Source organism: Pteropus alecto, unplaced genomic scaffold, assembly GCF_000325575.1.
Source record: "Pteropus alecto unplaced genomic scaffold, ASM32557v1 scaffold338, whole genome shotgun sequence".
NCBI classification, from domain to species: Eukaryota; Metazoa; Chordata; class Mammalia; order Chiroptera; family Pteropodidae; genus Pteropus; species Pteropus alecto.
The window spans coordinates 3,693,294-3,711,402 of record NW_006441995.1 but is presented as its reverse complement, the minus strand read 5'-3'; the positions used below and the strand labels follow the sequence as shown (position 1 = coordinate 3,711,402).

At 37.8% G+C, this 18,109-nt stretch overlaps 1 protein-coding gene across 1 annotated transcript in view; it reads left to right on the top strand.

Moving 5' to 3' along the window:
- The window catches only part of PLCXD3 (phosphatidylinositol specific phospholipase C X domain containing 3), a 141,659-nt gene that overhangs the window by 77,206 nt on the left and 46,344 nt on the right, over nucleotides 1-18,109 (top strand). Inside the window, exon 2 of the mRNA XM_006919513.1 lies at nucleotides 16,298-17,006. Within this exon, the coding sequence (XP_006919575.1) occupies nucleotides 16,298-17,006 (709 nt within the window). The remainder of the gene's footprint in view (nucleotides 1-16,297; nucleotides 17,007-18,109) is intronic.

Sequence of the window (18,109 nt, the reverse complement as noted above, 5' to 3'; positions counted from 1 at the left end):
CACTTTCATTGAGAGCATAGGGCTATTCTATAGCCCTCTGGGGGTCTTAGCTTTATGTGAACACTGCTCAGGCCCAGGCCTTTCTTCTATGTATCTGTAAAACCCCAAAGCCCCAGATTTTTGTATCAGTAAAAGTTCTTATGACATCCAAGGCTTCAGTTAGCCTACTGGATTCTACCTGCTCTTTGGTTTGATTTTGACTGTTGGAGATTTTCCTTATTTTCTTACTAGATCAGCTGTGCATTTTTAAAATAAAATATATTTTTATGTATTTCTCTCATAGTAGGAGATTTTGTAAAAATCTAGTTTACGATGTTATAAAGTACAGAAACAAGGCACTCTACACTCAAAGACTACTCATAGCAGAAATTCGAAGACCTCTTCTTCCACCTCATAGGCAAGAAGATTATTGCTTGAACTAATAATAAAAATAGAAAAACTTTTATAGCCAAGAAGCTAATTCAGTGAACCCAAATCTGCTGTAATTGAAGTACATTGACAGTTAGAAATGAATAACGGAAAGTGAAATAATAGTCTCCTAGACATTTCTCTAGAAGTTTTCACTTAAATTTACTTACAAGTAGGGACCATTCTTTTAAAAACATTTGAGTTAATTGGAGCCAGAGATTGTCTTTTTTTTTTTTTTTACATCTCTCATGGTGTTCAACATGTTTTGTTTCACATTGCAGGTACTCAGTACGTATTTGCTGATTTGATTTGAACTGACTCTTTAAAGTCCAAAGCAAAACAAAATGGCCCTAATGTTTTCTTTCTCTTTGTTTTGCCTGTGCTGACGCTGAAATTGGGTCAGCTCACAGCAATCCTTTTTTTATGTTGCACAGAATTTGTGACTTTTATTGTCTAATCTTGGGCTCATTTACTCACAGAATATTTGCCTGGATTGTATACAATAAATAACTTAGCTAGTGAGTTGTTTTTTAGTTATCTGTGATCTCGTGTGATTGGGTGTTAACTCCCAAATTAAACAGAAACTCTAACAAATGTAATACACTCAGCGACAAGGATTATTATAATTACTTTTGTTCTGTTTTCATCTTAACCTGGAATCACTAGAAAATAACTAATTGTGATGGGAGAGTATTCCACCTCTCATTATTTCCTTTTTTTTTCCCTTGAAGAGACCAAAAATGAGTAAGAACATGGAGTACATGTTTGACCACAATTTAAATCCAATCTGAACAGTTCTTTCCAGAAGACAGTACAAATAGTCTGGTACAGCAAAAAGGCTTTTCAAAAACAGAATTTTCATAAGAAAGAAAACACTTGTTTGAGACATGTTTGTTTCTGTGTGTGCTCTAAATAGTGTACTTTTAAGTCCAGGTTATATCAAGGCCTTTTGGCATTGGGGAAATCGTTGAGGTAGGTTCTTGAGTGGCTAAACAATAGAAGTAAGGACCAGCAAGAAAGAAGATAAATGAGGAACTGAGATGTGAGGCATAGAGGCTGAAACGAGAAAGGGTTGTGTCCTAGGAGGGAGCAGACTGAGAAAGGTACGTGACTAGAAAAGGGTCATTATCAAGAGCGAGTGGTGAGGGAGCCCATTGCCACTGTAATTTCTCCCACTCATAACTCCCGTGACTTCCACAGGCAGCTTTCAGTGTCCTTTATTTCTCTTAAGTTAGTTACAAAATTTCTGACAGGAGACAGGAGGAAATGAGAAAATAGAGGATGAGAAAGGGTATGTGAAGTCACCCCAAAAATGGAAATACTGAGTTTCTGAAAATTTATTGTAAAAAAAAAAAAGAAAAAAGAGGTTTCCTTCAGTATAATTTATATGAGTGGAAACTCAGAAATGCGTTCTAATAAAGGATTTGCTAAAGAATTATTAACCTATGCAGTATAATGCAACCATTTAAACAGTGTTTCAAGGCTGTAATACTATGGAAAAGCATTGATGATATAATTTAATGTGTTTGGTACACACTGATCAAACTATGTAAAATATGAATGCATATGGACAAATACTAAAAAGATATGTGGATGAATGGATAGTTTTCTTCAGTGTAGCTCTCTTAGGGTAGGAAAATTGCATATCTTTTTATTTTCAAACTATCCCTCAATGTTATCACATTTGCTTTGCAGCCAACAAAAACAACATATGTATGCTGGGATGTGGAAGAGGGGATGGGGTGAAGTTGGTGAAGAGCAGGGCCACCAGACCCTAAATGAGACTGTTGGCGTCATTGTTCCTAAAGTTTCCTTTTGCTGTCTTGTTTTTAACATGAGAGACTAAAAATATCTCGAATGTCAGAGAACCACTGGTCGTATGTACAGTACTAGCTTAGTGCAGGACACAAACTAGGTGCCCATTAAATATTTACTAAATGAGTGTTATTGCATAGCTGGTTCATCTTACAAACAACAACATCCATTATCCACTTTAAATACAATGTAGATTCAAGGGGTTTTCATCTGAAAGTAAGAGAAATATTAGATAGGTATAGATAGATAGATAGATAGATAGATAGATAGATAGATAGATAGATAGATCGATCGATCTCCATGATTAATGCTCTATGTCACCAACACCATTCCAAGAAACAATGCTTTATAATAAATATGTACTTGGGGGTGAATTGTTTTGGAATGTTTCTTTGAAATGTAATATGTACGTGTGTTCTTGGATTTTTAGGACAAAATATCCTATAGTGTTAAGGTGATGCTTTTCAAAATCTTCTTAGGTCCAACAGTGGTTCCTGTGCTCTAGTTTTAGAAACTAGTCTGTATATGTGCCCCAGATGGACAGATGTTGCTTATTACCCAGCTTTGCCATGAGGTCGAAAAGCAAGAGGGACTATGCTGTTCTCTACATATCTAGATCTCAAACCCCAAGGCTGGAAGAAGGGAAAGGGAGATTGGAAGAAAGACCAAAGGAATAAATAATCACCATGCCTTAAACACTTCTTTGATAAGAAAGGATCTAGCTTTTTGCAAGAAGTGGTGTTTCGTGAGGATGTCATAGAATCAGAGGCTTACATTTCGAGGAGATGTTCTTTCTGTAGCACAAACATGATTAAGGGCAATGTGTTATTTCAGACTCTTATTATTTATAAAAAGAAAACCAATAGTGTCAGACATGCAAGAACAAAGGTAAATAGGCTTCAGAGGCCTTCTGGCTCTCGAATATAAGAGAATATAATAATTGGACTATTTATTTGCCATGTTTCATATTTGTTTTCTTCTTAGAGGAAAAATGCAGTAGAGTTGTTGTTTTTTTTCTCTTTCAGAATAGTTGGCTTTAGTGATAATGAATTCAGTTTTATCTAATCTGCCCCTCCCTTTCCCTATTCATTCTGTCTGCCCAGGTAACCACAGATGTTCTTTTTTTTTTTTTTTTTAATACAAATATTTAAGGCTGTCCAGACTCTGGGGTTTGACCCTATGGGAAAGTTCTTGTAGAGAAACCAGGGGAAGGAGGTGGCATTTACAAGACATCAGCTTCTTAAATAGCTAGCTTCTAAAGAGGAGTAGGGAAGACTAAGCTGACTGTGTGGCACCCTCATCTCTCTTGCCAACATTTTTTTCCTTTCTTTTATGATGCATGCTACCTGAATATGACTGAAGTTCCTTTGAAACTTCTTCGGTGGCTGTTGTCGATGCTCAGTTTTAGGTACCGATTCCTAGGATTAAAGTACTAGGAGAAGAGATGGTTATGGAGTAAGCTGTCCTACCCATGAGCCCCCTACAGGTGTCCTGGGTTGAGGGAATGCTGTGGGGTCTGTCTCCAGATATCAGGAGAACATACACATATGGTAAAAATCTGGAATGGCACGTGGATAAGAAGCAGACACTTCCAGAGATGATGGGTCTTGGTATTGCTGCATCTGTTACAGGAAAGGTAACTTATGGTCCAGGGAATCAAAAAGGGAGAGGACTTTAAAACACATTTATCTATCTAAAACACCCCCGGATCCTGTGGCAATATTTTCATTGAGTAATTCTCAGAACTTACAGCAGCCATAGTGTTTATAACTTTTTGGTGCGACTCCCATTTATTCATTCAGTCAGTCAGCGAGTATTTGGTGAGAACCTACTACGTGCCAGGCAATTTAGTGCTCAGAGTTAATAATGCAGAAATAATAATTAACAGTGATAATAAAAGCTAATATTGAGTACCTGTGATTCATGTTTAGTGCTTATCACTTATTTTATTTTACAATCTTTATATGTAGATAGCATTATCAGACCCATTACAGTTAAGGATATTGAGGGTTAGAGAGAGATGGAAAGCTATTACTTCATACAGAAAATATGTATTGATCATCTTGTATATGCCAATAACTGTACCTTTTTGGCAAGGTGTGATAGTGAGCCAGAAAGATTAGGTTTTTATTCTTATGGAATTTAAAATCTATCAAGGGAAGATAGACAATAAGCAAATAAGCAATTAAGAAATAAAATGAAACTTGAAGCTAGTGATACATGCTATGAAGAAAATGTGATAGAGACTGACAGGCAGTCAAGGGGGGTGGGATGGATTAGATACTGGAATATTTACTTAAGAAAGTGACGTTCAAGCTGAGACTTGCACGAAAAACTTCCAGCCATGCAAATAACTAGAGGCAGAGCATTGAAGACAGTGAAAATAGCAAGTATAAGGGCTAAGTTGGAATGAGCTTAGAGTATTAGATGAGCAGAAAGAAGCCTTGGATAGCTGGAGTCTAGCAAGCAAAGTGACAGTGATCCATCTTGAGTGGCCTTAGGACCCTGGGCCACGTGCTCCTAAATACTCCTCGGAGTCCAACTTCCTTTGAACTCGTCAAGCATCTTTGGGAGCACTGAATAGGGGAAGAACCAAACACTCTGCTGTGCAAATCGGATTTTCTCATTTCCTTTTAGATGAAGCATCTCTCTCTCTCTTAGGTCCAGACTTATCTTGTCCTTCTTGGGCTATCCAGGCCCTTTGAATCTTGAGGTAGAGCAGAATGGCAGGAGAAGCATGGGTTTCTTCTGGTTTTCTCCCAAGTCACTTGCCAAAAGACATGCCCCTTTTGAATTCTTTGCTAGGCTCTGCTAATGGAGTTCTGCCAATGTGTTCGAGGCCCACATTGTTGATGAAATATGCCATTTTTCTCTCTAATCTTTCACGTTTGTTTCAGGGACACCACCTTTTGTATTTTTCTATTTAGTCATCCTTGATTCATCTTTCTCTCTGACTCACTGCATCTGGTAGAGTGCCCATTATGAATGTGGGACTGCAAGCATCTGAGAGAGAGAGTGGCTTTGTGGCCTCACGGGTGAGAAGAAAGAGGCTGGCATATGCTCAGATCTGCCGCTGCCTTGTTCTCAGGGCCAGGGGCTTGTGTTTGGCTTAGTAATTAAGATGTGCAGATTGACTCCCACAGTGCTCAAGAGTAGTGATAAGTAAGTAATCGACCTCAGAAAATTTCTTAAAATTTCAGACTCTCTTTTTCGTGACACAGCAAAGTATTCTACCAGAAACCTACAACACAGTCATTATGACATCTCTCCAACCTTGGAAAACGCACAAACAGAAGTGTGTGCATCAATGTGTGTGTGTGTGTGTGTGTGTGTGTGAGAGAGAGAGAGAGAGAGAGAGAGAGAGGAGGGGAGTGGGGAGAGGGGAAAGGAGGAGAGGGGAAGAGAGGGACAGGGGGAGAGAGTGGGGTGGGGGAGCAGTAAGGACTGGGAACCGTGAAGCATAGGAAACTGAAGAGAGTACGTAGTAGCAGGTAGTTAATAGGCAAGGATACCAATATTGCCTTAATATTCAGCTATTCAAAGTGTGGTCCTTGAAACAACAGCATTGATAATACCTGGGAGCTTAGTAAAAATGCAGAATCTCATGCTCCACCCCAGACCAACTTAATCATGTTTTAACAAGATCCTCAAATGATCTATATGCACATTTACGGCGAAAAGGTATAAATTTAATGATTGCATGTATTTGGGGTTTATTCTCACCTTTTAACTTTGATTGTTAATTATGTCTAGAAGATCATGTTCAGCTCAGGACTGAACTCCTCTTTTGTCAAAAGGTATCACATATAGTTTATCATAACATTTATCACGCTTTGTAATAATGGCGGTTTTTCCTGCCTCTTTGTCTCCACTATGCTATGAACTCCACAAGGACAGAGACTAGGTGTGTTTTGTATACTATTTTATTTCCATATCCCAGACCCAGTGCATGGCAGATAATACTCAATAAATATCTACCAAACTCTTAACACTACAGAGCAGATGAGGCATAGAAGTATTGATAGAGGGAAACTACCTTCCCTTCCTTTGCTTCATAAGTGCTGTTATCTTAATCTCCCTAACCTCTCCCCCACATACAAATATCCCACCACAGTATCTTGCACTCAGTATGTGTCTGATTTATTTAATAAATTAAATAAGAGCTAAATAAATTTTGTCCCCACAAAACTCATGCCTCACAGAAGTTTCTGAAGTAGAGATGGAGGTCCATCAATAAAAAGTACCCATCTAGATGGCTTAAAGTTAGCCTGCAAGGTTTACTGATTATCTTGAGAATTTGTCAGAACAATCGAAAGAAATTTTGAAGGAAAAATTAAGAGATTAGTAAAAATAAGTGGCCAAAGCCACATATTTTGTTGCTTTTTAAACAAATTCGGAAGTAATGCTTCATATGTGGTAGATGTCATTTTCTATAAGTATTTAGAACAGATTCAGAGCAGAATGGCATCATGAGAAATGTGTTACCGATGATTACAGGTGTGAGAAGTATGTGTTACAGGTAGACAGGGGCAATTCAAAATGCATGGTTTCTATCTCTGGGAATTCCTTTATCTGCCTGTGTGGTTTCCATTAGAGCTGGCTTTCTCAACCTTGTTAGTACTGACATTTGGGGCTGGTTGATTCTTTGTCGTGGGAACTGTCCTGTGCATGACAGGATGTTCAGTAGGATCCCTGGACCTCTACCCACTAGATGTTAGGAGCAGACCTCTTCAGCTGTAACAACACAAACCATGTCCACATGATGTCAAATATCCCCCAGGTCAGAGTCACCACTGGTTAAGTACCACTACTCTCAGGAAGCAGCTGGGTCTATTGCTCTTTCTAATTACCTGACAGATACTGCTAATTGATTGATTTTCCTCTTAAATCTTTATATTTTGGATATAGAGTCTTTCCAGTCTCAGAACCTTCTGTTTTTGGAAGGTGCCCTCACCAATGCTGTGTTGCCTGGCTTAGAAGGTTGTGATGCTGGTATTGTTGGCTTAGCAACCTCAGAGCACAATTGCATTTAAGTCTCCCCTGAGAAGGGTTCAGGCAGATGAGATGCCACAGCGGAAAGGGAGCATGCATAACTGAGCTGTTTAGAGAGTAATTTAGGATATCTCTATTTCTTGGGATCTCTTTTAATTATTTTTCTAGCATCCCTATTGATAGTCCTTAAAAAGAAATTCATATGAAAAGAAGGCTTAATAGTTTCACCAAGGGTGGCAATTGGAGCAGGCTCTCTATTCTGCCCCTTCACTGGGACACCGCTGTGCTTAAACAATTCACTGTCAGCTCATCTATTGGTCTAAAGAATGCAAGTTTAAAGAAACCGTGATGAATATTGAGCTTCTCTACTCCTGGGAGGCATCAGTGTAATAGGAGTTTTCAAATTTGGCATCTGATCCTGGATCAAAAGACTTAGTAAGGAACCAACCTCCTTTCTTCAGCTCACTGTCTCCGAGATATACTGAGTGAGAAGGCCTTCCACAATATGAAAAACACAGTATGACTATTTTGATTTTTCCTTTACAAAAGGATTAATCTCCGAGTTCTGTGAGACATATCGGGTTTAATTTAATACTTGAAAATGTATTTTCTATGCATTTATTATGTCAAGTGAAGGATACATATTAAATTACGTGTGTAGTTTTTTATTATCTTTTCAAGTGTTTTGGTTTGTGATAACATATTGTGCATTATCTCTGATGACACACAATCTCTTGTGTTGTCCACAAAGACCTGATCATGAGCCGGAGGACTGAGGCCAGATTATGTGCCAGGAATAAGTTTTGATCATTATCTCCAAAAAATCCAAATAGCTGATCAGTTTAATCAATGGGACAAGCACAAAGTAATGAGATTAACTATAGATTCTCAAGTAAGAACTAGGTAATTAATTTTAAAGGTTTTTTTCTGTCAGATTGAGCATCATGTATTTACAATTGGAGAAAATTGATTGACTTCCAAACCAAGTAAAAGTGCCTTGAGAATTAATATTGTTTTCATAATCTGTGTATTTTCTCTTCTTTATTACCGTTAAAAACCAAGAATGGACTTTATTTATTTTAAATACTGTCAAGAATAGGCAGTGCAGATCCACTTGCAGAGAGAATCATGTGCTGAGGTTAGAGTCCTGTATGCCATCAGTTTTGTAGCCTCTCAAGGCCAGGGTCCACACAAAGAGTCATGTTTAGGGAGTTAGTACACGGTAACAAGGAAGGAGCTGGCCAGTTAGTACTATGAAAACAGTGGTCTTGAAGGAATATCAACAGGCAGACAGACTCAGCAGATACCCAGGTTCTAGTAACCAATCTAGCCTTTAGTGATGAAATGTCAGTCTTTTAAGGGTGGTAGGGGGTTATAAGAACAAACAATCTCAGCAGAATTGAATGCTACTAGATAAGTTACCAAGTTAAAACTCTTGCTAATGAAAATGGGAAAAAGAAAACAAGAAGAAATGTGTGACGAATGCCAGAGTATTGGGCTGGAATCGATTATATATCTCTTCCCTAAGCTTAAATCCATTTTAGAGGCTGAGGCAGGGTAATGCCTGTAGAAGAGGGTTGAATGATGGCAGCTGGGATGAAGAGAACAGTACTTGAAAGTTATTTCGTTGGGCCCAACAGAAAACCAGGCCACTGGCAATGGAATGGAAAAGAAGTGGGCATATCCGAGAGAGGGTTTAGAGGTCAATACCATGAGACTTTAAGACTGATTGACTGTGAGGTCTGAGGGGCAGTTAAGAATTGAAGATGAACCCAAGGCTGAGATAGAAGGATGATGAGATAATTAAGTATGAGAGAGAACACATGAAAAGGAACAGGTTTAAAGGGAGAAAATACTAATATGTCCATCTGGGACATTTTAAGTTTAAGGTTCCCGTGGAGCAATGAAATTCAGTTGCCTTGTGGGCAGACAGGGGTCTGGAATACAAGAGAGATTAGGTGGTATCAATTTATGGTACATCTATTATAAGGCATGAAGCCAAAGAAATGAATGAGATCATCCAAGGAAAAGCATGGAGTGGGTTTATAGAGTTTATAGAGATGTCCATCTGGGACATTTTAAGTTTAAGGTTCCCGTGGAGCAATGAAATTCAGTTGCCTTGTGGGCAGACAGGGGTCTGGAATACAAGAGAGATTAGGTGGTATCAATTTATGGTACATCTATTATAAGGCATGAAGCCAAAGAAATGAATGAGATCATCCAAGGAAAAGCATGGAGTGGGTTTATAGAGTTTGTGTAACACCTTCATTTAGAAGTTAGAAGAACAACGAAAGGCAGTGAAGGTGACTGAGAAGGGACAATAACAGAGATAATAGAAAAACTAGAAAAGAGTCATGTCCTCAAAGCCAAAGGAGGAAAATATCTCAAGAAGGAAGTATAGCAATACCAAATGTTCCAGAAAGGGTTCACTCGGTTGTTTATTCAACAACATTTTCTAAATGCTTTCTAACCTCTGGACTAGGATTTAGGAGTGAGGTCAGAGAAGTGGCCAGTGAGTTTTCTTTAGTGGGTCGTCTATGACATTTCATAGAGGATTTATATGACTTGCAATAACGATAGTCTGATTATAGTGGATTAAAGATGGAACTAAATTTAGGAAGAGCGAGCTAGGATGTGTAGGGTAATTTCCTGAGAAATTTGAGAGGAAATGGTAACAAAAAAGCGGGCTAATAATGGCCTAATCTGTAAAAATGATTATTAGTAATAATTTCACTTTTGTAGCACATCTCATGTGAACAATTTTGACCCATTGACTTAAACCAAATATTTTTATATTAATAAATCTGAATGCAGTAGTGGGCACAGGAAATTATAAGGCATAGTTTTTTTGTGTGTGTGTGTTTTTTTTTTTAGGAAGCTTTGGCTCTATCTTAGAATCAAGTGTATATGAATGGGGGATTGCAGGTGGAGAGCAATATATAAATCCAGAAAAAAGATTTAATGAATGAGTGTTAGTAACAATACCTAATAACAATTACTAGTTGATGTAGGGGAGCTGCAGACCAGGAGAACTGTGAATTCAGGTAAAGGGAAGACCACTACCATGAGTGAAAAAAGGTTTTGCCACAGGGAAGAGAATATATGTGGGTCATAAAAGAAGACTAGGATTAAGACTTTCGTAAAGGCAAAACAAGAAGGTGAACACTCCAGAATTTTTCTCTTTCCAGAGAAAGTGGAGATAGTGCCACCTGCTTATCCTCCACCCTAGAAAAGGGCCTCAAAAACCACACCTTCTCTTTCCATCCTCTTTTCATTCACCAATGGAAGGTACATATGCTCTCTGCTCCTGTTGTGCTGGTCCTATTATCACAAAAGGTACCAAGACATCAACTATGCAGGAAACCTGTCAGCAGAAAGCAGATGTCTTAAAAAACTCAGCACTCTGCCAAACTACAGGAATAGAACAGGCGAGGAGAGGGCAACACGGTGTGCCACACACAGGCAAGCTAAGTGCTCTGCAGAGGCAAGGGGAGGAGAAGTTCTTATTTTGATGGAGTCAGAGCCTGAATTCTAAGGTCAGGATATAGATATTGGAATTGCACACTCATGAGCATGTCAAACCTTAACTTACTGGGCCTTTAGGTTCTGAAAGGTCACAGATGAAATTGACTTTGATACATTTTCTTTGATGTTTATTAAACCCATAATTCTGTAGAATTTGAGATGGAAGTATAGTTAAACTGAGAGACCAACCAGAAGTTCACCCCAAAGTGATTTTATAGATAACACTGGGAAGATAATAAGTGGAAGAGGGTTAGCACTTCGTGTACATCACAGATCAATTTTTCTAACATGGCAGGATGTGTTTAATTGCTGTTCAAAGCAATTAGAAATGGGATAATTTTGATTTTTCTTTATTTGATAGATATGGATCTTGTACTCAAAAAACATTTACAAACCTAAATCCTGCAATTTAAATCATTTTTCTTTCTCCTTCCCTTTTATGTGACCTTGCACACCATTGCAATGTATATTTGTCCAGGTAATGTTTTTTAGCCACAAGCGAATAAATGTTTTGTGACTAGGTATATCACCATAAAACAATAACAGTAATTTAAGTTTTATAGTCCTTTTGTGGGACTTCCGTGAACATGATTTCATGTATTTCTTGTAAGACTCCTATGAAGTAGGTGCAGAGAGAATTTTAATTTAAGAAATTGGAAAACTCAAAGCCAGAATGGTTAACAATCTGATGATCCTCCAGTGTCAAACCGTGAGTTAGCGATTGAGTTTGAATTTGAGCCTAGTCTCCCAGCACCCGCTTCAATGCTGCCTTCAATTCACTGCATTGCCTGATTTACTCTAATCTGAAGGCTAGACTGCACAAGACTGAAATCAATGCATTGGCCAATGCTATAATCTCATTTGAGGCAGAGGCCCCTTTTGCAAGCTTGCTGATTCTTCACAGAATCTACTTGAGTCATAGGACCATGGCCCTCAGCCCCTAAGGCTGCACACTATTCACTGTATTGGGAGGAAAACTTCCAACTTGGGCCCAGTGGTTAGAGGTCTGCAAATTAATTGACAACAGGCAGAATAACAGGAGAAATAGCAAGGTTTATTTATGCATGCACAGTGTACATGCCAGAGAACTTAGAGATGAGTAACTCACTGAATAACCAGAAATAAAAGGTTTATATGCTGAACTCAACAAAAGCGGGTGGATAGTAAGGCTTCAGTGGGGAAGTACGAAGGCTCTGTTGGGCTTTTTAATTCTAATAAGCAGCTGAATTTATACTTCCTGGTGCTAAGAATCAGTGTTTTCCCACTTGAGAAATTCCCTGGGAGAGAGATCAATGGCAGCTGTATTTTCAGAGGTTCTTCTGCTTAAGTTTAGATAATGTTTCTTTCTGTGGCAGTTGATTCTTCAGAAGTTTTCAGCTTAAAGTAATTTTCATACCACTTTGGTAGGCTATTAATCCCTTCGACTGCTCTGTGGCCCTCTCAACAACACTGCATTTTTGTTTCTTCAGCAGCAGCAAGAGAACATCTGTTGCTGTTTGTCGTCTTTATGTCATGGTGCTTACCTGCTTAGGCCAGCCCCACCCAGGCTAATCTCTTTTTGGTTAACTCAAAGCTAACTGATTAGGGACCTTAATTACATCTGAAAAAAAAAAATCTCTTTTTCATATACTGGGACATAGTTATGAGAATGATATCTTATCATACTATACTGAAGGGAAGGGGGTTATACAGGACATCTGTACCCAGGAAGTGGAAGTTTGGGAGCCATCCTAAATTCTCCCTACCACACCAAATTATAAGATGAGAAGTTCAGTCCAGTACTACCAGAGACCATAATAAGGAAATGATCATACATATTCTTTACACTGTTGAGTTAATCAAATGGATGCTGCATGCTAATTCATTATGACAGATGACATCTTGGATCATTCATAACACTACGCAGAATGGAATAACTTCATTTATGTATTCAAGAAGACTTTTTAAACCAACTTTCTTTCCATTTTTATCTTACTTGATACATAGTTTTCAAGCAAAGAAAGATGCACATGAACATTTTAAAGTAAATTAATTTCTCTTTATTAAAATTCCAAGTCCTTATAGTAAGCAGTTGGGTCTGTAGACCTCAAATCATTTAATTAACTCCACAGAGTTGTTGTAGTCTGTATTAGTTAACTGTTGCTGTGTAACAAATTACCATAAAACTTAGCCATTTAAAACAATACCCAGTTTCTATGGGTCAGGAATCCAGGCAAGGTTTATCTGGATCCTCTGCTTCTAGATCTCTCACAAGGCTGCAGTCAAGATCCTACTGGGGCAGGATGTGTTTTCAAGCTTACCCAGGGGCTTGTCGACAGGATTCATTTGTTTGAGGGTTGTTAGACTGAAGGCCTAAGTTCCTAGCTCACTGTTAGCTGGAGGCCATTCCCAATTCTTTGTCACATGGGCCTTTACAACATGGCAGTTTGCTTTGTCAAAACCAGCGAGGGAGAGAGTGGAAGTCACAACCTTTTGTCACCTAATTTCAGAAGAGGTGTCTCATCATGTGTTATTTAATTCATTAGAAGCAAGTCACTAGATTGGGCCCACACTCAGGGGGAGGGCAGAGATTGTTAGGATCCATATTCCCTAATCCTAAATGAGGGAATAATTTAGCAGACTTAGGAGAAACTAATAAAAGTGCCTGTTTCTAAGAAATGAGAGAAAAATAACCTCTTCCATTTCATTCACTTATTCAGAGCCAAAGCAAATGAACTGGATTAGGCTGAGTTTATATGGGAGTGACCAGCTCTTATCTGAGTAGAGAGGGCAAATCAAGCCCAAAATAGAGAGGCTACGTTCAGAATCAGGGAAACAATATTAAGCATCAGGTCCAAGGTATGAGTTTGAGTCTGTAGACAAGAGAAGGAAAGGAAGTCAGGAGCCTAGGAATACTGAGCCAGTGTAGAAGCAAAATATTAGACCAGATAAGGTAGAAAGGTTGTAGATGTAGCCAGGAACAAAGAAATGATGTTTAGCACTGTCTTGCTCATGGGCAGGGCTCTCTGGTTTTAAAGAGAGAGCAGGACCGGGCCAGACTTTTACTCTTAGTTATTGAAAGGTCATAAGGTACTGGTCTATTTTTGTTTTAAGTTCATACAAATAGGAAACTTGATGGTTTAGTAAAAATGTTGAAATTGGGGAAGAAGTACTATGCCAAATGAAATTAAAAGTCATGAAAATATTCCTTTTTTGGGCCAACATTAGATTATGTATTTTCTCCAAAAATGCATGGATAATGTTTTGTATTGATTAATGATTTGATTCAGCTCTCCAAATACTATTTATATCTGATGCATCATTCTACCTCAGAAGCTGTACATGAAGCTCAGGTCATCCAGCTTACAACAAATATTGATGTGGGTACTGATGCTTTCTCCTGCTGACCATTAACTGTTTTTAATTGTTATTTTTAACATTACCTTATTTTGACCTTAAAATATATTTTTGTTAAATGTCAACAAATAATTTAATCTAGAAACTATAATGTCCTTTTACAGGACTTTCAAATTGGTGAATTTTCTTTTTTTAAATTTGCCACACAACCATATGATAGAATGGTGAACCTAAAGTAATGTCAAAAACAAAAACTTACTCATTTCTGGTGAAAAAATCCAGTCATTTAATTCCATTTCTGCTTGCTTTCAATTATGTCTTCTACCAGGTTACAGAAGTAACCAATTACTTTCATCCACCTTTTTTTTCACATGCCTAGAAATTAACTTAAATTTTTTTAAAATTGTATACATTCTTATTTTGAGTGTAATTTTTTTCAATTTTATACATTCTTATTTTGAGCGTTTATGTATTTACTTATACCTATTTTAATCCAGATCATTTCATTGTAACTCTTCTTAAACTCACCTTTGTATTTCTTTCTTTAAACATACTTTGTATTTTTGGCCATAGTGCAGATTGTTTAGTTTCTTCATTTGTGTTAGCAATTGACCAAACATTAACTAAAGAGTCATCATGCAGCAATTTAAATCCCTGTTAAAATTTGCCAATGCCAGATCCAAAATGCCAATTCTGCCTGTTTAGGAAGTACTGACATTTTCTTCTCATACCATCTACTAAAGATAAATAGATTGGACAGTTCTAAATTAAGTTAAACGTGGAATTTCTGTATTTTTTAGTAACCTTTCTTTTTTTTGTTTGAAAAAAATCTTCTAATTCTAAGGAGTTGTCTGTTCCAGATATTCAAGGTCATGATTTGCTAGGTATCAAGATATTTTTAAAAATATTTTCTCTAACAACCTATCATGGCGCCTGAAATCCATACTCTTATGATTTCTATGAACCATTTAATGCTAGACATAAATCTATATCTAGAGATACAGAGATATAGATATAGATTAACATAGATATGGAATATAGATGAAGGTAAATATTGCATCACTGAAAAAATTTGCTTCAAATAGTTTATCAGACAAAAGCCCTGAGGTGGTAGATGATAAATTTATCTGTGTATATGTGTGTGTACATGTTTGATGTTGGGGGAGGTGGTTGGAAGTGTGAAAGAACTAGAAAAAAGTATGCCTCAAAGGGTATAGATCAGGGGTGGGTCAATAAAGTGTAAGGAAACATGAGGCACAGATGGGGAATGATGACATCTGCCCTTTCTAATGTGTGAAAAATCCAGGATACATTAATTTAATGTTACCTATTTAGTAAGTCACACCCAAGAATTAAAGAAGGCTTTAAAAAATAAAACTTGAAATAATTTTTCTTTATTGGGTCCAATAACATTTTAAATGGTACTCTGTTCTGACAGGCAAATCATATACGTGTTCAATGCTACGTTTCTGGAGTTTCGATGTTTGTAACTGCCGAAATAAATAATCAAATAAGAGGCCTTTATTCTTCCTAGAACGAAATCCTTTTAAATTTGGAAGCCATCTCCAAAAAGGGCTTATACTGTTGAGAGGAAATATCTATGAAGAAAATGGTCTATTAGTTCATTTTTAAATGCTCTCAATTGTGTTAACTTGCAAGAAAAATTCTTTATTCAATACATAAAAAGTGTTTAGCCTCATCTAAGTCGACAGTTGCCCACACGCAGGACCAGGAATGATGTTAAACATATCAGCACTGGACCGTCCTCTCGCCTCATTTAACTCTTCCTCTACTCTGTTACCTCTTGGGCTTTCCGAAGCATATGAGGTAACATGTAGACGAAGCATTTGGGAACGGGTGGGTAAATTCCATAAATTCTATTTTATGAATGGTCACTTTTTCCGCCTATATGGAAAGCCAATCCTAATGAATACATTAAATTCTTTGCTTATGGAAGTAGATGATCATTTGAATTTTAAAATATTGATCAGAAAGATTTTTTCTTGTCATTTTACAATCGCTTTGGTCTGTTTAAGTGCTCCATGTACTGTACTAGGCTAAGAAAAGGACACTCCTAGGATATGAAAATGAATTAAATAAATATTGCTTCATATTTCCTTTGGTTCATTCAAGGGAGAGATATAGATATTGCAAAAGAGAAAGAAGTTCAGAAGGACAAACGACTAAACTATAACCACATTATGTCTTGTTGTTCTTCTAGGATCTCACGATTCCTTCAGCTTCTACATTGACGAAGCCTCTCCAGTAGGGCCTGAACAGCCAGAAACTGTCCAGAATTTTGTCTCTGTGTTTGGAACAGTAGCCAAAAAGCTGATGCGGAAATGGCTAGCCACTCAAACCATGAACTTCACTGGTCAGCTAGGAGCTGGCATCCGTTATTTCGATCTTCGAATCTCCACGAAGCCCAGAGACCCCGACAATGAACTCTACTTTGCTCATGGTTTGTTCAGTGCCAAAGTGAATGAAGGCCTTGAGGAGATCAATGCATTCCTCACAGATCACCATAAGGAGGTAGTATTCTTGGACTTCAACCATTTTTATGGGATGCAGAAATATCACCATGAAAAACTGGTCCAAATGCTGAAAGATATCTATGGAAATAAAATGTGCCCAGCAATTTTTGCCCAGGAAGTCAGTCTAAAGTACCTGTGGGAGAAGGACTATCAAGTGCTGGTCTTCTACCACAGTCCCGTGGCTCTGGAAGTGCCCTTCCTCTGGCCTGGGCAGATGATGCCAGCGCCCTGGGCCAACACCACAGACCCCGAAAAACTGATTCAGTTTCTTCAGGCATCTATCATTGAGAGAAGAAAGAAGGGCTCATTTTTTATATCTCAGGTGGTGCTGACCCCCAAAGCTAGCACTGTGGTCAAAGGGGTGGCCAGTGGCCTCAGAGAAACCATCACAGAAAGGTAAGTGTCCTTAAGTTATCAGAAAAGAAAAACAAACAACAAATAATTTATAACCCAAATTCATAGAGCTAGTAAGTGATGAAGCTAAAATTCATGCCTATGTATATTAGTTTCCTAGACAAAGTACCACAAACTGAGTAGCTTAAAACAAAGGATATTTATCATCTCTCAGTTCCAGAGGCTAGAATTCTGAAATTGAGTTGTCAACAGGTTTGATTCCTTCCGAGGACTTTGAGGAAAAATCTTTTCCATGCCCCTCCCCTAGGTTCTGGTGACAGTTGGCAATACTTGGTGTTTCCTGGTTTGTAGATACATCACTCCCATCGCCACCTGAATTTTCATATGACATTCTCCCTATGTGACTCTGTCCCCTCTTCTTAGAAGGATACCAGTCATATTGGAATAGAGCCCACTGTCATGTTCTTATCTTAATTTGATTACATCTGCAAACACCCTATTTCTAAATAAGGTCACATAAGTATGGGGTATTATTGGTACTTCAACATATATTTTTGTAGGACACAGATCAACCCATGGCACCATGTATTTTGACTCGATGTCCAATTCTCTTTTCTGAGCACATCTTTTCACATTTGTGTAGCACTTTTTAAACTACAAAGCCCTTTCTCTACTATTTGCAGAGTCTTTTTATATACCTAATTACATTGAACCTGCATAACAATCCTGGGAAGTAGATATTGTCCTAAGATAAAGATCAAGGTTCAGAGAAGTAATATATTTTGCCTAAGCCCACTTGGACAATGAATTATGAAACAAAGTCTCAAACCTCATTCTTCTCAAGTCATAGTCTATGCCTTTACACTGTACTATAAGCAAAGATCAGCATCCAGAGACTGGCCATTCCATTGGTCAAGTCCAGCTATGCACGTGGACTGCTGGTTATCTGCAAGGTATAATTTGAGCAATCACCAAAGGACTCCGTGGCTCTTTCCCATGACGGTGATACGACATGTAGAATTGTACATATTATTTATTCTTTTTACTTGAAGTATTAAATAATACAAATAGTATCTGAAGTTTCTATCAGAACTTTTTGATAGTTTGAATTATGGTAATTATGGGACAGAGCATATTTGTTTTGC